This window comes from Prenolepis imparis, unplaced genomic scaffold (genome assembly GCF_030444845.1).
Source record: "Prenolepis imparis isolate NDT839.2.m4 unplaced genomic scaffold, iyPreImpa1.0 SCAF_10, whole genome shotgun sequence".
Classification (NCBI taxonomy): Eukaryota; Metazoa; Arthropoda; class Insecta; order Hymenoptera; family Formicidae; genus Prenolepis; species Prenolepis imparis.
The window spans coordinates 9,373,324-9,390,099 of record NW_028141168.1 but is presented as its reverse complement, the minus strand read 5'-3'; the positions used below and the strand labels follow the sequence as shown (position 1 = coordinate 9,390,099).

The following is a 16,776-nucleotide window of genomic DNA, read 5'->3' as shown; positions in this document are numbered from 1 at the left end:
GTAAACGTAATCGAAGAAAGCACTACCACATCGTATACTAGGGTACTTTATTGCTTGTGCATCTTTTTTCCGCACGGCCTACTACACAGCCGGCTACCACAGGTGCGGCTTTGAGTAAACGCAATCGAGATTACAGCAACTTGAAACTGCAAATGTTCGCGCTATGATCGTACAAATACAGTTACGAAAGATCGTTATAAGTCAATCTTTCTAAAATTTTTTATACCTTCTGCAATACTTTCAAATTTATAAATGCAGATCTAAAAATATGAATTATATTGTATATTTGCTAACGTCAAAGCGACGCCTGTTATAAAAATTGAATGCAATTCTTTTCTTAACACAACAGATTTTGTTGCTTTTTTATATATTGTTTTAATATAAGCTAACACAAGTTAACGTTAAATTAATATGTAATATTTAGAAGAGAATTATTGCATAAAATGATCTTATATCAGATCAGATATCTTAGGGAGATTTGTATAATAATTATTTATAATTAATAACTTAATTATAAGTTATTAATAAGAAGACACATGTGAAAGAAAATATGAACATATGAGACGCGGGTCGCTTGTTGATTTCAATGCGTGATAATGTCAATGACTTTATACGTGGGTGGAAAGTGCGTATAATTCGAACGTATGGTTTGTCACACTTTCTTACGAAAATATTTTTTTATTATTTTCCAGATGCATTTGACTGTCACGCTCATTAATGTAAATTAATAATGCATTTATCTGATTCTCTCATTGACTCACAGACTATTCGTTTGAATAGTATTTTATAATAATCATCTACACAATTATTAACTATATTAATAATTATTATCATTAACGAGTTTTCGCGATTACGGCTTGCTTTTCTATTCTTCTTACAGTTTTATTACGTTAAATATCGTTAATGCTCCGATTGATCGTAAATTTTCGTACAATCGCATAAATAAATTTAATCATGCGTGACTCACCGGTTCGGGGAGAGAAATACCTGTGTAATACACCTTCGCGTGAATATCCCAGCCGGTCGCATGCAATTCCCAATCTGCGTTGCAATATCGCGATTGGTTCCCTCGTTGAGTTTTGCTTCGTCTTAAGAGGAGACAAATGGTGCGCCGTTCTATCACCGTCGTTGCGCAGAATAAAGCTGGAGAGGGTCCCGATGCATTGTGCGAAGTAGGAGGTACCCGATCAGCGACCAATAGAAAGAGCCGCCACCCACGAAGTAATAAAAATTAATTTATCACATGGATCACCGCCTACGCCATTGCTCCGTTCACGCGCGGCCAAGATTTCGCAGCATCCCGCGAGGTAGCGTTATTTGTCGGGTATTCCGACAAATAATCTCCTCGCCTGCATCTTTGCATCACAATGCACAAATGCATCTAAATCAATACCACCGCACACATTTCCGTTGGGGACATATTTTATCTGAAACAAGGAAACAGAAAACTAATTAAATTTATTACACGAAAATGTTTCTATATGTTAATAATAACGACAATAATAATATGATAATGCGGATGAATATCGTATCTTACATTTTACGCGCTACACCGCGTCCCGAAGATCCGACATCCTCCGGATATAAAGAAGCGAATTATCCAAGTCACACAATACGGATTGCACGTGATATTTAACGCGTTACGTCCGAAAAATGCATCTAAATCAGTATCACCGCACAAATTTCCGTTGGGGACATCTTTTATCTGAAACAAGGAAACAGAAAACTAATTAAATTTATTACACGAAAATGTTTTTATATGCTAATAATAACGACAATAATAACGACAATGCGGATGATATTTCTGAATATCGTATCTTACATTTAACGCGCTACGATGCGTCCCGAAGTCCCCGACATCCTCCGGATATAAAGAAGCGAATTATCCAAGTCACACAATACAGATTGCACGTGATATTTAACGCGTTATGTCCGACACTTCATAGAGAGAAACACTCGCGATAACTTTTTGCGCGGCAAACTTTTTTCACGAGAAACACAGCGATATAGACACGACTCCGCGATTGCCGCGACGCGTCTCGACATTCACTGCGATCTATCGAACTTGACGATTCTCGATATATCGAAACAGTCGAAAGAATATAAAGAACCGGATACGAGGGCCAATTTCACCAAATCTAGTTAGATGAACCGATGATTAAAATTACTAGGGCAGCCAAAACCAAACATCCGCATATCTATGAATGAATATTTTCATGCCTATTGGCCACCTTGATAATTTTAATCGTCGATTCATTTTTTTAACCGAACTTTGCCCTTAATTGTAAAAAAAAAATGCAGACATGAATATTATGTATTTTACAATTACTGGATATATTCAGCATTTAACGCAATTAAATATTTTAAAAAACAGTTGTTATTTTAATCCTTTTGATACAATAATTGCCAATTATCGCGATTTAGTTGACAATTTCAAATTTATAATGAATATGCCGGCGAGTACCTGCTGCACCGAAAAGATTAATACAATGGAAATTACATACGCATTCAAGCTTCAACATGTTTCTCTTCTTCTCATGTTCATTGACGTTCACGAAACAAGAAACTCATTATTTGAAAGAATATAAGCTAAGTTGTTAAAGAAAAATACTGGAGGAGAGACGTACGACGTGTAGCGTGCACTTTAAAATCGAAGCAGACGATATAGAATTGAACATCAGATGGCACTAGCTTCCGGTAGAGATGAGTTCGTATATACGTCGATAATATTTTCATCAAATTCAATATCTTTAAAGTCGCGAGTTATTTACGCTAAAATAAACAAATAATGCACAGGTAAATAAGAATATATTTGTTAAATATTCTCATGAACGAAAACTTACTAATGCAATTATAAAACAATTCCCATCGATTTAAAAATATTAGATTTAATTAATTTTGTTATTAATTTCTAACTTCTTATCTACGAGTAAAAGATTATTAAAGAATTCTATGAATGTGCCGTAATTTGAAAAAAATTTAATGCACCTTAATGCTTCATAACCAACATTACGCAATAAAAAAAAATAATAATCAAACATAGACAAAATACTATTAAAGATAGCTACATAAAGTTTCACAATTCGATGAGATAATGGGAGAATTTTGATATAACCAAATGCTAGTAATATTGCGACGATGGCAGTCATAGAAAATTACTAAAGGTTTTTATCTAGACATCTGTCATAATTGCACTAACAACCAATCACAGTTAACCTATTTTACAAGTAAAAAAATGAAAGGTCCAAACGTGCATTATCACATATCTGCATATGTGTTGAGAGAAATGGATCAATCGTTACGTTTAATTGAATGGATACCGCGTTTGTTGTACTAGACACCTGATTGGTCGATTTTTCTCGTCGATCCATAGGAATGAACCTTAAGTCCGACAGGTCTGCCAAGGATTAATGAACCTCGCGATGCTGTATCGTCCAAGAAATTGGTGGATTGTTTTCGCGCGGCGGTGGTCGTGAAAATTTGGGCATGAGGCATGTCGGATTTGTGACGATCGACGAGAACGTGATAGACTAAGGAGAGGACCTCGAGGTCTTCGGGATGTGCGATAATTCTTGGGAGCCGTTAGCCGAAATCTACATCGCGGATCAGGAGTCCTCCGATCCCGACGACTACATTTATTGTCTTTGCAGTAGAGTATTTATTCGGTAAGTGCCCTCCTAATCTCAATCGTACCTCGATCCTTCGCTTCTTGGCTTTCCCTTTTTCAAAACAAATTACTCAAACACGCCCACACAATTATTAGGCACGCGAAACGCTATAAAGTATTAACCCGTTTATTGATCAGTGGTGTGAAACATGATTTAACCTTGACACCCACTCGTTCACATCACGAATAAGTAAGATTTCGCGGTCAATTCTTCGAGCACTATTCTCTCGTGTCACTTGATGAATAATTAAAATTCAGAAATCTATAAGAGATGATTGTTACTGTCAAACTCTTCTTCCTTCTCATGCTTTCAATGACAATCATATGGTGCATGGTCAGGCTTATAATCTGACAAAATTTTACAAAACTTAAAAAAACTTTGAATTTCTCAAACTAGAGAAAGCATTTAATCGATGACTCGTCTTTCATTATTCATAAATTAATTTTGCAAAATTTGGTCGAACTGTAATATTATACATCATGTAGTTGTCGATGTAAGATGGAAAGAAAAGTTTGAAACTATCTTTATATGATTAAGATGTTTTTATGTCAACTAATTTGTAATTTTTAAACTCACTTTAAACTAAAATGTGAGCTAGAATTCTATTTATAATTTTATGTATTGTGTAATACAGAAAAATACATTGAGATACGTAGCATATAAAATTACAAATAGATTTCTGTCTTGAATTTACATTACAAATTATAGATTACATTATAGATTTAAAGTGGGCCTTATAAATAAAACATAAGATAAACACAAAGATATTTTGTTATTTTTTAATAGAATAAAGAAAAGATTTCTTATAATATGAAAAAAAGAGCTGATATTAAAATCTAACCTTAATTATAAAAAATGGATTAAAGTTTTGGACGTCTTTTGTCTCTTCTTTCTTACAAATTTCGATATTGAAACTTGCTATAAATATATTACATTTATATATTTTCATTGATTCTTCTATTGTTCTGTTTAGAACTCCTGAGGTTTATACAGTCTTAGCTTCAGAAGATGCCAGCGAAGGAGAAGATATTGATGGAGATTATGTGGGGGAGATGTTGGATCTTTACAAAGAATCTACAATCGAGACGCAATCCATAGAAAAACATGATGTATGATAGCTCATTTATTAACATATATATATATATATGAAGTAGACAATTAATATTTATTATTTTACAGTTTTATATTAATTGTCAATTTTTTGATACAGGAAGAACCAGTAAGCTGTTATTGTAGCGCATCTCACACAGATAACAATTACTCTACAGACGAACATGACTCTGTACGCGATTCAACTCACTGGCCCACTGCACATTCCTTGACCCAAAAACTGGGTCTACATCAGTCGGATTCTGGTGCAGACCTCTCTGAATATCACGATCAGCATGAGGCGAAAAGTATACAGAATCTTGTCGCATCCTATGGGAAGACTTTCCAAACCACAGAGACTGAAATTGAAGACAGTTACGAAAATGTAGATATGCTAACTGAATATAAACATGTATCAGGTAATTGCATTATCAAAGACTCTTAAAAAACCTGTTTTAAATTGTATAACTTATCTATTAAAAAGACAAATGTATTATATTAATGATTTATATTGTTTTTCAGATGATAAGGAATCAATGGCACAAAGTTTATCAAATAGTATTATACCAACTGAAGAAGAACACAACAAAGATCTCATCTCTTTTATGCAATATGATTGTGACTCTTATAACGATTGTTTTTATTCTGCATATTATGGAAATAATAAGAGTGCAATGGACATAGCGTGGGAAAAATTTTGGGCTAAAGATGGAGAGCAGTTAATCTGGGCATCTTGGATCGAAAAATATGCAGATTATATCAATCCTGATTATTTTCAAAATAATGCGCCCATGGCAGAAGATGAAAAGTCACAGGATGCTGAGGTTAATGAAGTAGCCATAGAGAAATATTTTGAGCAAAATACATGTTTCCCAAATCAAGCGCACAAAAACTGCGAACTTCTACGTTCTAACTTTGCAGGAATTTTCAATAAAAGTAACTCGAGCGACGGTGAGTTCAAATTAGCTGCAATATCTTCCTCGAATACTAGTTTCTCATTTGAACAAACGGGCAGACAAGAAGTTAATGACAAAGATGCGGATGAAAATAGAAAGAAAATTATCAATCTCGAGATGTCACCAGAAAATGGAGATGGTTGGAATCCTTTGAGCCCATTCAGTATAGAAGAAAATTATAATCAACAGTCTAACGCAGAAGACGAGAGATTATTAACGAGATGTGACTCTATTAATGGCTCAATAGCGAAAACAAATGCGACTTCTGATTCCATGACAAATGTTACCAAAATGACACTAACTAGTTCTAGTTGCGATTCCAATTCTGTTCATTCGTCTAGTCTCATTACTTCCGTTACAAGTTCCATTGAAAGCAGTATAACTAGTAGCGGTTCCGATCAAGAAAACGAACTTTCAATAGAAGATAATGATAAATATTGGCAACATCTGTGGAAGGAGAATTTTCAGATGCAATATCAAAAACAGTATGAATTATTCATAGCTAATTATAAAAAGAAGCACAATATAGATTGCGATCAATTATATTTTAACACGTTAAATGAACCAATTGGAGATTCAATTGTACTTCAACAAGGTGATGTAACTCTCCAGCAGCAAGAAAGTATACATAGCAAGGAAATTTCAGAAACTAATATCGATGAAAGCCGAAGAGATAAGAGCACAGACGCTGTACAAATTGACCAAACTACATCAAGTAAAGTTAATTCATCTGGAAATAAAAACACACGAAAAAATAATACATCAAAATATAATAATGCGAAAACGCAAAGGTTAATTATGGATTCCGTGGGTATGCTTATGAGAAATTTAACAATAAAGGCAGAAGAGAATGAATCTATTGATATTGTTGAGGAAGAAAATCCATGTGAAGGGCAGCAACAGACTACTCAGGCTCAAATTTCAATTACGGAAACCAAAACAGTAGCTTCCAATAATAATTTCAATAATAATCAACAAAAATTTTTTGACGAAGGAGATGAACTTCACGAAGAAGTTCAACAAAGGTATTTAATAATAATAATAATAATAATAAAGCAAGAATTATATAGCAATAGTAGTAATAATAGTTTTCTTATGAAGTACAATATAAATCTTTATTCTTCATTTTTCTATATTTCTATTCTATTCTAATTTAGATTATTTCCATTTTTCTCTATTACAGTCACGAGAGTAACTACAACGATAGTGAAGATGGTTTAGAAGCTGTGAAAAAAGCTTTTTCATTAATGGGCTATGGCTTAATTGAAGACGAAAGCCAGAGAAAATTGCAAGGCGAAGTTGTGTACCGGAAACGTAATATTAGGCGACAAAGTTTTCAATTAATGGCAGAACTTAAACGATTGAAAACTACACATAAAACCACTTTTGATGATGCAGAAATGATTACCAAACATACAAATAAGGTAAAATTTATTCCTTTATATATTTTATACTTTTATATGTAAAATAGGCTGTAGTTATTGTTTATTTTTTAATGCATCTAGATTTGTTAATATAATCTTATATATATCTAAATTTATAAATATATTTATAAATATATTTTATATCTCATGATAGTCATGATAATAAAAAAGACAGTAGTTTAGTTTATATATTTATTATATTTTTTTACATTTTATTATATTATATTTTAATATTTTTAATATTTTATTATATTTTTCTAAAAAAAATATTAAGATAGATGATTAGAAAGGGCTGATATTTTTAGCTGTGATAAATATCTAAATTAGCTTATAATGCGATATTAATTTTATATATTATCAATATTTCGTACATATATGTACGATGCATGTTTCTGTAAAATATACTTTGACAATGGCCGCATTCAGCAGACTCAACAGTTGAGCAATTTTCCGATGTCATTCGATGCTGATTGGCTGGATCTGAAAGTAGAAACCAATCACGTTCGATTGCTACTTAGCGGTTGAGCTGCTGAACGCGGCCAATATCACACACATACATGCACCCACCTATGTTGATTTAGAGGTTATTGTTCTTTGGTGACGATATTTTCTAGAGGCGCTAGTGCACAAGAAATGTCCGTTACATGTGCGTTACACGTGGGCTACACAACTTCCATAAGATTAACGATCTTTAAAAGTATTTCTTCAATGCCTTCACTTGTTTTTTCCTGTAGTCTGTAGTGATATGTGTAATCAGTGTAGTGTTTCACGTGCGCGCAAAGTGCGAAGGTCGTATAAATGTCTGATATTGCGCAGGATATAAAATTTCATTTATTTAGCACGCATTTCTTATTTCTGATTACAGACAAACAAGTATTTATCCTGTGATTTATCGTCGGTACCTGCAGAAATCGATGTAGAGTCTAATGAGAAAGGTTCCTATACAAAAGCACAAGCTGCATTCACATCAAGCTCTGACGACGAAGATAATGTAAAAAAGATGTATAAAATAAAAAAGAAGAAGAAGCAAGTTAAAAGGTTGAACCGAATCCTCCCAAAGGAAATAGCTAATGATTATAAACTATGGAAGTATTATATCAAACGATTTGGTCTCTTCAGCAGATATGAAGATGGAATTAAACTAGATCGCGGTAAACAACTCTATATTCCTTGAAAATTATAAACATCTTTTCTTTGTCTGAAGTGATAATAATAATAATTGTGTGATATATTTCTTGCAGAGAGTTGGTTTTCTGTAACACCAGAAGAAATAGCGAAAAACATAGCAGACAGATGTAGATGTGATACAATTATTGATGCATTTTGTGGCGCGGGCAGTAATTCTATTCAATTTGCATTTACATGTGAAAGAGGTATGTCTATCTACTACTACATACCACCATCAAAAGCTTGTGAACAAAAACATTTATAAATTTGTATTTTACAGTGATTGCAATAGACATCGATCCCAATAAAATTAAGATTGCTCGACATAATGCAGGGATTTATGGTGTAGACAATAGAATAGAATTTATTACTGGCGATTTCCTGCAGTTAGCACCACGATTGATTGCGGATGTTGTGTTTTTAAGTCCACCGTGGGGTGGTCCTAATTACATAAAGAGGAAAGTGTTCAACCTTGAAAATATCATGCCCCCTGTTGGTGGAGGAAATGTATTTAAAGCAGCAAAGGAAATTACGGAACATGTGGCCTATTACCTACCCAGAAATTCAGATCCTCTACAGGTAAATAATTTTGATAATATAATAATTAATAATTTAATTACAGCTATATATATAATATAGGTAGTATTTAAGTATACAAAAAAATCCCTTTTTTGCTACATATTGATTAAATATAGATATAAATAAAATTACAGATTATCAAATTAGCTGAAAAGTATGGTAAGGTGGAATTACAGCAAAATATGCTCAATGGCAGGTTTACAGCTTGTACAGCTTATTTTGGTGAATTGGCCAGAATATAATTTAAAAGAAGAATGAAACAAAAAAAAAAGAAAAAAAATCTCAATTTATGTTTCAGTTATGGCATTTGTTTTGCTTTGTTTTATCAAAATCAAAATTTTTGTTACACACTTGTGTTTATTCAAAAATATTTTAATTTTACTTTAAAATGTAATACTCGAAAAGATAATGTAATTTACATTTTATAATTTTGGGACTAATAATTTACATTTTTTATGTACAATGTTCCATAATTTTAATTATTAATAAATATACCTGCAAGAATAAAAACACTTTGATATATATATGCTTTAAAATTATATTTAAGATTTCATAAAATTTATGAACAAATTGCTAAAATTTATTCGATTTGTATTTTTAATTTTATATTAGTTGCAACGTTTCTTTTTCTCTCTCTAATATTTACTGCAAAAAAGCAGAAGAATGGAATATCAATGAAATAAACTAAAATCTTTGACATTAGCAAGAAATAATAGTTATAGAGATCATTTTATTAATTTTACATAAATTATTAATTTATTTGCATAATTTTACGCATCAATATCTATAGTTGTCACGTTTGTTTCTTCAATATCACTAGTTGTCATGCTGGTGTCTTCAATATCAATGCTTCTCACATTTCTTTCCTCAGGTTCTGCAGGTATTGTTATACCACCAGTGTCTATGCTTTCTTCCTCTTCCCTAGGAATTTTTAAGAAGCAATGCATCGTCTCGTCATCCTCTTGCTCAATCGTAGAATCAGTTTTGTTTAAACTTTCTCTTGTTGATAATGAACCTTCGAGATGTTTTGATGGTATTTGTATTGTAATTGTTTGGGAAGTTCCATCAGCAGATGTTGAGGAAGACATCAAATTAGCTTCTAATGTATCTCCGTCTTTCGAAAAAGCACCCAGGCAGCTATAAACTAATTGCGCTGCTGCAATGTTACCAGGAAAGACTTCCACATTCTCGCTATCTATAAAAAATAATAAAGAAATTTAAAGATTCACTAAATTATGAAGGGAATACGTGCATACAGTTTAATAGATTTTTAGTATTACCTTTTTTCTGCACATTAGATTTTATTAAACCCTTTTCATGATCTTTCACATGTTGAATGTAGCTTTCATTTTTTACTGTTTTAAAAGGACACAAGTCGCATGTAAATAAGCCAGACAGTAGAGGATGTCTCGATTTTAAATGATTTTTATAACTACTACTTTGTATTGCAGTATATGAACAATGTGGACATTTATATGGTCGAAATCCTGTGATAAATCAAATGGTTCTTTTATAAAGTATATACAACAATCATACAGTTAATTACATTTTGAGTATAATACTTGCCTGTATGTTGCATAATATGCCGTCGTAAAGAGTTATGGTCTCCAGTTTTATATTCACAAATCTCGCATCTGAAAGGTTTGTCTCCTGTGTGTTGACGTAAATGCATTTGCAACATGGCTTTCCTAGCGCTAGAGTGACCGCAAACATTACAAACATATGGTCGTAGCTTTGAATGCACGGCTTGAATGTGATTTTTTAAACATTTCGAATTTGCATAGGTTTTACCACACATATCACATTTCTTAGAAGTATACCATCGGGTTACTTCTAAAGTTTTGCGATCTAAATGCATTACACGATGATTGCGCAATTGACTAGCTTGCTTGAAACATTTTCCACAATCTGGACATTCGTAATCGCGAGTATCACTGTGCACTCTCATGTGTGTTAAAAGTTTCACCATGGTAGCACTTTTATAAGCTTCACATATTTTGCAAGTAAACAGACCTATATCTATAAATAAAAGTATAATTTTGTGAATATAAATTCTTTTAACACTATTTATATTCGAAATATAAGTTTTTGTGTTTTATCTACAAACCAATTTGATGCTTTTTCCACAAATGTAAACTACATTGGCGCCACTTTGTAAATTTTGTATCTCGACATACACTGCATTTGAATTTTGCCGCAGTTTCAGATTCTGTGTGACATAGAATATGCTGCTGCATAATTTCTTCCGAGACGAATTTATATGGACAACTTTGATACGAACACCTTGCAAAAATTACAAAAGTTAATCGAGTAAAATAAATATATATAAGAAAACATATCTCTACAGAATATATTTCTCATAAAAAAAATAACATACTTAACATTTCTTTCAGTTAATTCTATCATTTTCTTGTTACGCATATATTCTAAGCTTAAAGTTTTCGGGATTTTTACTGAATGTTCTACTTCATTATTTTCGATATGTTGGTCTACATGTTCTGTCATTAAGTCAGGATTTGTTAGATCGGTCAAATTTTCTTTTCCTGCTTCATCACTTCCAACATCTGTCAATTGATGATCCTATGAGAAAAATATATTTTATTATACTGTCCAGATAAAAATAAGTTACATTTAAAAAAATTAAATTTAAAATTATTACATTAATCATGTGCTCTCTGCAGTCCTCGAAAGAAGGGAAACAGTTGGAACATTCCGCACACATATAAACTATTCTTACTTCACCCATATTTTTAGATTCTTCCTTTGGCTGTAAAAAAATTAACCAATTTATATACATATATTACGTTATAAAGTTCTTATTTTTAAAATTATAAACTATATAGTTTTTAAATTTAGATTATTTACCTCAATATCTATATTTGAATTTAGATGTATTTTTTGAATATGGCCTAATAATTGAATTTTATTTTGAGTTATGTAAGCACATATCTTGCATTTGAAAGCAGTTACAATTTCTACAAAATCATCAATATTAACATTATCATCTTCTATAACAAGATTTTTTCCTGCTTCTTCTGTATCAACTTCATCATATTGTTCCTCTGACTGTTCATATGCTTCTTTAACTACTATATTTCCATTATCGATATACTCATTCCCACAATTTTCTACGTCCTTTGATACTAAGAATGCTTTTTCGTGAAAATTTGTCTGTTCCACAATCTGATTTGGGTCCAATTGTTGAAGCTCTCCATTTTGAAACGCATACACTTGTCCATTTAAATAAACTAAAGAAATTGATTCTTCTTCGTTTTCTAGCTTAGTTTCCTTCACGATATCATCTGTATTTTGCTCTTCGCTAAATGTATCTTTTATCATGTCCATTGGATATGGCGCAATTTTGTAAATATATTTTGTGCCATTTATATCACAACTCAAATAGGATACATCTACATTTGTTTCTTCACTCATTGCTGATAAAGATTGTAGAGTGACCAAGCATTAACGTATTGTTTAAGATGCAGGATATTTGCACATTTAACTTTTTAAAGCAGCTTGCAATACAAATTTCAATATATATATAATTGTAATATATATACATGTGTATAAAATGATTTACTATAATGTGCAATATTCTATTCCCTAATAAAAGAAAAAAAATCAATGTATAATTTTATATTTTAATCATGTAATTAATGTATATATACATCCATGTTCAGAAACAATAAAAAGAAAAGCGCGATATTGAAGAAAAGCGGATTGTGTAAGTAAATTTATTTTTATGTTCAATGAATATTTCACGAAATGACAAATTTAAACATCAATATAGAATAAAGAGGTTATCTCTGCGAGAGCGGTAAACTGTAGTATAAGGTTAGCAATATTGCGAGCAGTAATTTTCAAGTCGGGCTCGACATACCGGCAAGTCGATTAAATAATTCTTCCTACGACGACACATTTGTAAAAAGAATAGAGAACACACAATTGAAAATATATTCGAATTCGAAATCGTATCTCGCGAAGACAAGCGTCTGGTTCGAGATTTCCAAATACATTTCTATTACAATGTACCGTCGTTGTAAATAAAGCAGCGTATAAAAAAAAAAATACAAACACGGGATGAATTACTTTACTCAGCTAGAAACTACTTAAATAAAGACTACTTTTTTAAGACGCGATATACAAAAAAAGGACAGATGTCAAATTTTTGCACATTATCACGTGATCACAGTGATCATATGTTCTAGCGTGACATGTGATATATATGTGATAATCGCGGGTTGGGTTGCTTATTATAATCGAGAGTTTTCGTACATTTTTTTTCTCCAGCGACTGATTGTGAGTTAATGTTCTCCGATAATGGATAAGAAAGTAATTAAAAGAAAATAAATAAAGTGTGTTTTAAGAGACTATAAATATATATTCTTATCGTTACATGCTCGCTTGATTATGCGCACATTTGATATTTTCATGTAAAGTAGAGGGAGAACAACGCAGGAGATGAAATCAAGTTTACTGAAGTTACAGATTGGGGGAGATATATAAATATAAAAGAAACATTTCCTTGCTTCTCTCTGAGGAAAAAAATACCGAATTTTAACTATACAAACAAGAAAGATCAATGACAACAAAGAAGGTACATTAATGTAGATTGTATTAAAGTCAATCATTATTTCACTGACACTTGCATATTTCCGAAATTATTAAAAAATACTGTTTTTTTTTTTTCAGGATCACATTAAGCAAACACGTCTCAGTATTGAGGAGCGTGTTAAGATTATAGAACGTCTTGATAATGGAGAAAAAGGAGTATTTCTAGCACAGGAGTATAAAGTATCTACATCGGCAATAGCAAATATAAAGAAATCAAAAGAAAATTTGTTGAAACAAAAGAGTTCACTTATTATGTATCAAGGAAAAATGTCCAAAAAACGATGCACAGGTGTTGAAAATAGTCGTCTCGATCAAATGTTGTACGAATGGTATCTTCAGGAAAAAAACATGAGTACTCGTGTGACAGGACCAATGTTGCGAAAGAAGGCATTGGAATTAAACAAAACACTTAATGGTCCCGAGACATTCAAAGCATCTACAGGATTTTTGAATAAATTTAAAGAAAGACATGATATTATTTTATCAGTTCGTGGAGAGAAAGACACTGACGGAGAAAAAAATTCTGCTGTTCAAGATGCAACCGATGACTCGTGTCAAGAATTGACCAATGACAATGAAAAACAAGAAGACTGGGAAATAATAAATCAAGTGATCTTGCCTGAACAGTACGAGGATGACGTCAATCATGAAGAAAATGAAGAAGTAGAAATAGAAGTAGAAAATAAGGAATATTTAGATGATAATTTTGAGAATGATCTTACAGCAAAGAATGCTTTTAATGCAATTAATACATATATCAGTTGGTACCAAAACCAAAATTATTGTTCGCCCGAGGATTGGCAATTTCTATGGAAATTTTGGAAACATTCACTAAATCAGACCCTACTTGCAAAGAAAATATAAAATAAAAGAATATATATACTTATTATTTTTGTAATATAAAAATTATAAAAAATTAAGTAATATATATAGTAAATCTGTGAGATTGTATAATAGTTTTGTACATTAATTCACATTGAAACATAAAATTTATTTTGCAAAAAAATGTTATTTTACGTTTTAGAGTTAATTGCTACAAAATTTTGACTACTCATTTATTGATTAAGATGTGTACAGTATATATACAAATATATATCAATCTTAACTATATATTACATATTTCTTACATTTATTTATATACACAGACTTATAATAATTACATGTACTTTAAGGATCTCTCAAAAATGAAAATAACTTATTGAGATTGATTATTATGAAAAGAACTTTAATTTATTTAGATGTATATTTAGGTGTTCTTTCTGCATTTTGTCTAGCAATTTCAGGAAAGAACTGCGAATTATATTTCTGTTTTATAGCAGGTTTAGGAGTTTCTGGTGTTACGATAGGTATTGGCTCACCTCTCACTTTGGCTAAGAGCGCTTCAGTCCTTAGCTTTTCACTTTGCTCTCTAAGCATCCTCTCTGCTCTTAATTTCTCTATATCTATACTACTACTACTTTGACTGTTGACTTCTTTTTTCACTAATTGCTTATGCTTTTTCTTCTCTTTTTCATGTTTTTTATGTTTTTTGTCCTTATGTTTCTTGCGTGTACTATGACTTTCCTGATCAGAATGCGAACTGTCAGAATGGCTATGTTTTCTTTTAATACTTGCTGTCTTTATTTTTAAGCGGTCCTCCTCAGGTTTAGAACGCATAACACTTAAATATTTTTTTATATCAATCATTGGATCATTCAAAACTTTTTTCTTTGTTTCTACTTCTACATTCTTCTCTGTATCTGTTAGTCTCTTTGGCAATTCCTCGTACCAATTTTTCTTTCCAGTTGCTTCGTTAGTATCTTGCCCCAGATATGTCAGATATCCGATTTGCTTTTCATATTTTTCCTTCTCTTCCTTTTTTTCCTTCTCATGTTCCACATTAGGTTTGTTGTAATCAATCTTACCATCTTCAAGGTCAGCAAAAAAGTTAACATGTTCTAATTTTTGGTTGGGACTGTCAATTTGTTCACGACCATCGTATTTATCTCTCGCTTGATGTCTTAATAAATTTATTTTTGCTTCAGTCTCCTAAAAAAAACCAAGATCACAAAATTATAATATCGAAAAATAATTATGAGCAGGAAGTAAATTAGTAAACAATATTTTTAAGTAATAGATTTGCCAATGAAAAAATCTCAAAATTAATATTTTAAATAATTTATTACTCACAGCTTTCTGACTTCGCTCTTGCTTAATTCTTTCTTCTTCAGCAGCTTTTGCTTCATCTCGACGTACACGAGCGATATTCTCTTTCGTACGAACATGCCATCTGAATAAATAAATTACAATTAGAATATATATGCAATATACAAAAGTACATTTAACAAAGATAATTCTTTGATAAAATATTCATACCTTTTTTTTGGTAAAATATTCATTGTCGTCGATGCTCACGAAAACAATCCTTTTGATATTATACGCTTAAATTCAGTCAAGTTACTTGGATGAGTTTTTATTTTGATTTAGCAAAGCAAATGTAAATAATTTTCCACATAGCCTATAATTATATATCGCTTTAGGGTGCATTTTCACTTGACGCTAAAAACAAATTGACGTTAGCGTCTGTTGACGCTGGCGTGAAAACAGCCTAGCGTCCAAGTTACAACTATGACAAGCGTCTCGTTCTTCGTTCTCTGAAAGCTGAACAAATCAAGCTTTTTCTTCTTAACGCTAGCGTCACAAATCAGATCACGTGATCAATTAGACGCTAGCGACAAATTGATAGTGAAATCGCACCCTTATATTAAAATTAAATCAAACAGTAACTGGTTAACTTCACTTCGCTCACCGGTATATACAAAGTGCAACTAACGCATTTGATATACAACTGACAATGAGATTAAATTAAATTAACGCTTAAACTGACGCTACAAATATTTGATCGATATATCGGGATGGAGAAATCCTTATCTCTTTCGCTCTGATCAATCAAATGATTCAAATGATAGAAATGATTGAAAAATTCACGTGCCATAACAGTAGGAAGGAGGAATAAAAACACGGCCCACAGACGTAATAAAATACGTAGATGGAACATCAGCCACCGATATGCGCGCGCGTTCGACTGTAACCTTCAAGTGGCTCTGCGTCACATGGTCGCGCGGCGGTCGGAATTCGGCGGCGCGGAGTGGGGGTGAGTGGTGGGGGGTGCGCCGTGCGCCGCGCGCGCATCCCCCCACCACTCACCCCCACTCCGCGCCGCCGAATTCCGACCGCCGCGCGACCACGTGACGCAGCGCCACTTGAAGGTTAAAGTCGAACGCGCGCGCATATCGACAC

The 16,776-nt window shown here is 32.3% G+C and overlaps 3 protein-coding genes and 1 long non-coding RNA gene across 6 annotated transcripts in view; 1 reads left to right on the top strand and 3 right to left on the bottom strand.

The window, feature by feature from the left end:
* The window catches only part of LOC145942086 (uncharacterized), a 70,743-nt gene extending 68,764 nt beyond the window's left edge, over window positions 1-1,979 (bottom strand). Inside the window, exons 1-3 of the long non-coding RNA XR_014426305.1 lie at window positions 1,823-1,979; window positions 1,538-1,705; window positions 988-1,427 (exon numbers count right to left, since the gene is read on the bottom strand). This is a non-coding gene — a long non-coding RNA (uncharacterized LOC145942086). The remainder of the gene's footprint in view (window positions 1-987; window positions 1,428-1,537; window positions 1,706-1,822) is intronic.
* The window catches only part of Tgs1 (Trimethylguanosine synthase 1), a 78,279-nt gene extending 68,886 nt beyond the window's left edge, over window positions 1-9,393 (top strand). Inside the window, exons 4-13 of one of the 3 annotated variants that reach the window (XM_083048570.1) lie at window positions 3,388-3,665; window positions 4,642-4,777; window positions 4,879-5,176; window positions 5,280-6,738; window positions 6,897-7,137; window positions 8,003-8,175; window positions 8,260-8,288; window positions 8,379-8,510; window positions 8,585-8,883; window positions 9,018-9,393. In XM_083048570.1, the coding sequence (XP_082904696.1) occupies window positions 3,559-3,665; window positions 4,642-4,777; window positions 4,879-5,176; window positions 5,280-6,738; window positions 6,897-7,137; window positions 8,003-8,175; window positions 8,260-8,288; window positions 8,379-8,510; window positions 8,585-8,883; window positions 9,018-9,125 (2,982 nt within the window). In that variant the 5' untranslated portion in view covers window positions 3,388-3,558 and the 3' untranslated portion in view covers window positions 9,126-9,393. Of the gene's footprint in view, window positions 1-3,377; window positions 3,666-4,641; window positions 4,778-4,878; window positions 5,177-5,279; window positions 6,739-6,896; window positions 7,138-8,002; window positions 8,289-8,378; window positions 8,511-8,584; window positions 8,884-9,017 lie in introns of those variants that run through there. The other 2 variants (XM_083048568.1, XM_083048569.1) reach the window with 2 other exon arrangements.
* Window positions 9,394-9,509: 116 nt separating this feature from the next.
* Window positions 9,510-13,019, bottom strand: LOC145942080 (uncharacterized). The gene is made up of 8 exons (XM_083048571.1): window positions 12,764-13,019; window positions 11,749-12,486; window positions 11,543-11,650; window positions 11,261-11,463; window positions 10,991-11,166; window positions 10,450-10,902; window positions 10,164-10,370; window positions 9,510-10,078 (listed from the first exon to the last, which is right to left on the bottom strand). The coding sequence occupies exons 2-8, from the start codon at window positions 12,313-12,315 to the stop codon at window positions 9,654-9,656; spliced, it is 2,139 nt and encodes a 712-aa protein (XP_082904697.1). The 5' UTR covers window positions 12,316-12,486; window positions 12,764-13,019; the 3' UTR covers window positions 9,510-9,653.
* Window positions 13,020-14,555: 1,536 nt separating this feature from the next.
* Window positions 14,556-16,580, bottom strand: LOC145942084 (leukocyte receptor cluster member 1 homolog). Its single transcript, XM_083048577.1, has 3 exons — window positions 15,853-16,580; window positions 15,667-15,766; window positions 14,556-15,525 (listed from the first exon to the last, which is right to left on the bottom strand). The coding sequence occupies exons 1-3, from the start codon at window positions 15,873-15,875 to the stop codon at window positions 14,728-14,730; spliced, it is 921 nt and encodes a 306-aa protein (XP_082904703.1). The 5' UTR covers window positions 15,876-16,580; the 3' UTR covers window positions 14,556-14,727.
* Between the last annotated feature and the right edge of the window lie 196 nt (window positions 16,581-16,776).

Excerpts from the sequence above, each read along its gene's own strand:
- LOC145942080 (XM_083048571.1), bottom strand. The coding sequence starts at position 12,315 with ATGAGTGAAGAAACAAATGTAGATGTATCCTATTTGAGTTGTGATATA. Across the intron at positions 11,464-11,542 it reads GCAGAGAGCACATGATTAAT|GATCATCAATTGACAGATGT; the intron begins GTAATAATTTTA and ends TTTTTCTCATAG. Across the intron at positions 10,903-10,990 it reads GTGGAAAAAGCATCAAATTG|ATATAGGTCTGTTTACTTGC; the intron begins GTTTGTAGATAA and ends TTTTATTTATAG.
- LOC145942084 (XM_083048577.1), bottom strand. The coding sequence starts at position 15,875 with ATGAATATTTTACCAAAAAAAAG. Across the intron at positions 15,767-15,852 it reads AATATTTTACCAAAAAAAAG|ATGGCATGTTCGTACGAAAG; the intron begins GTATGAATATTT and ends TTATTTATTCAG. Across the intron at positions 15,526-15,666 it reads AAGAGCGAAGTCAGAAAGCT|GAGACTGAAGCAAAAATAAA; the intron begins GTGAGTAATAAA and ends GGTTTTTTTTAG.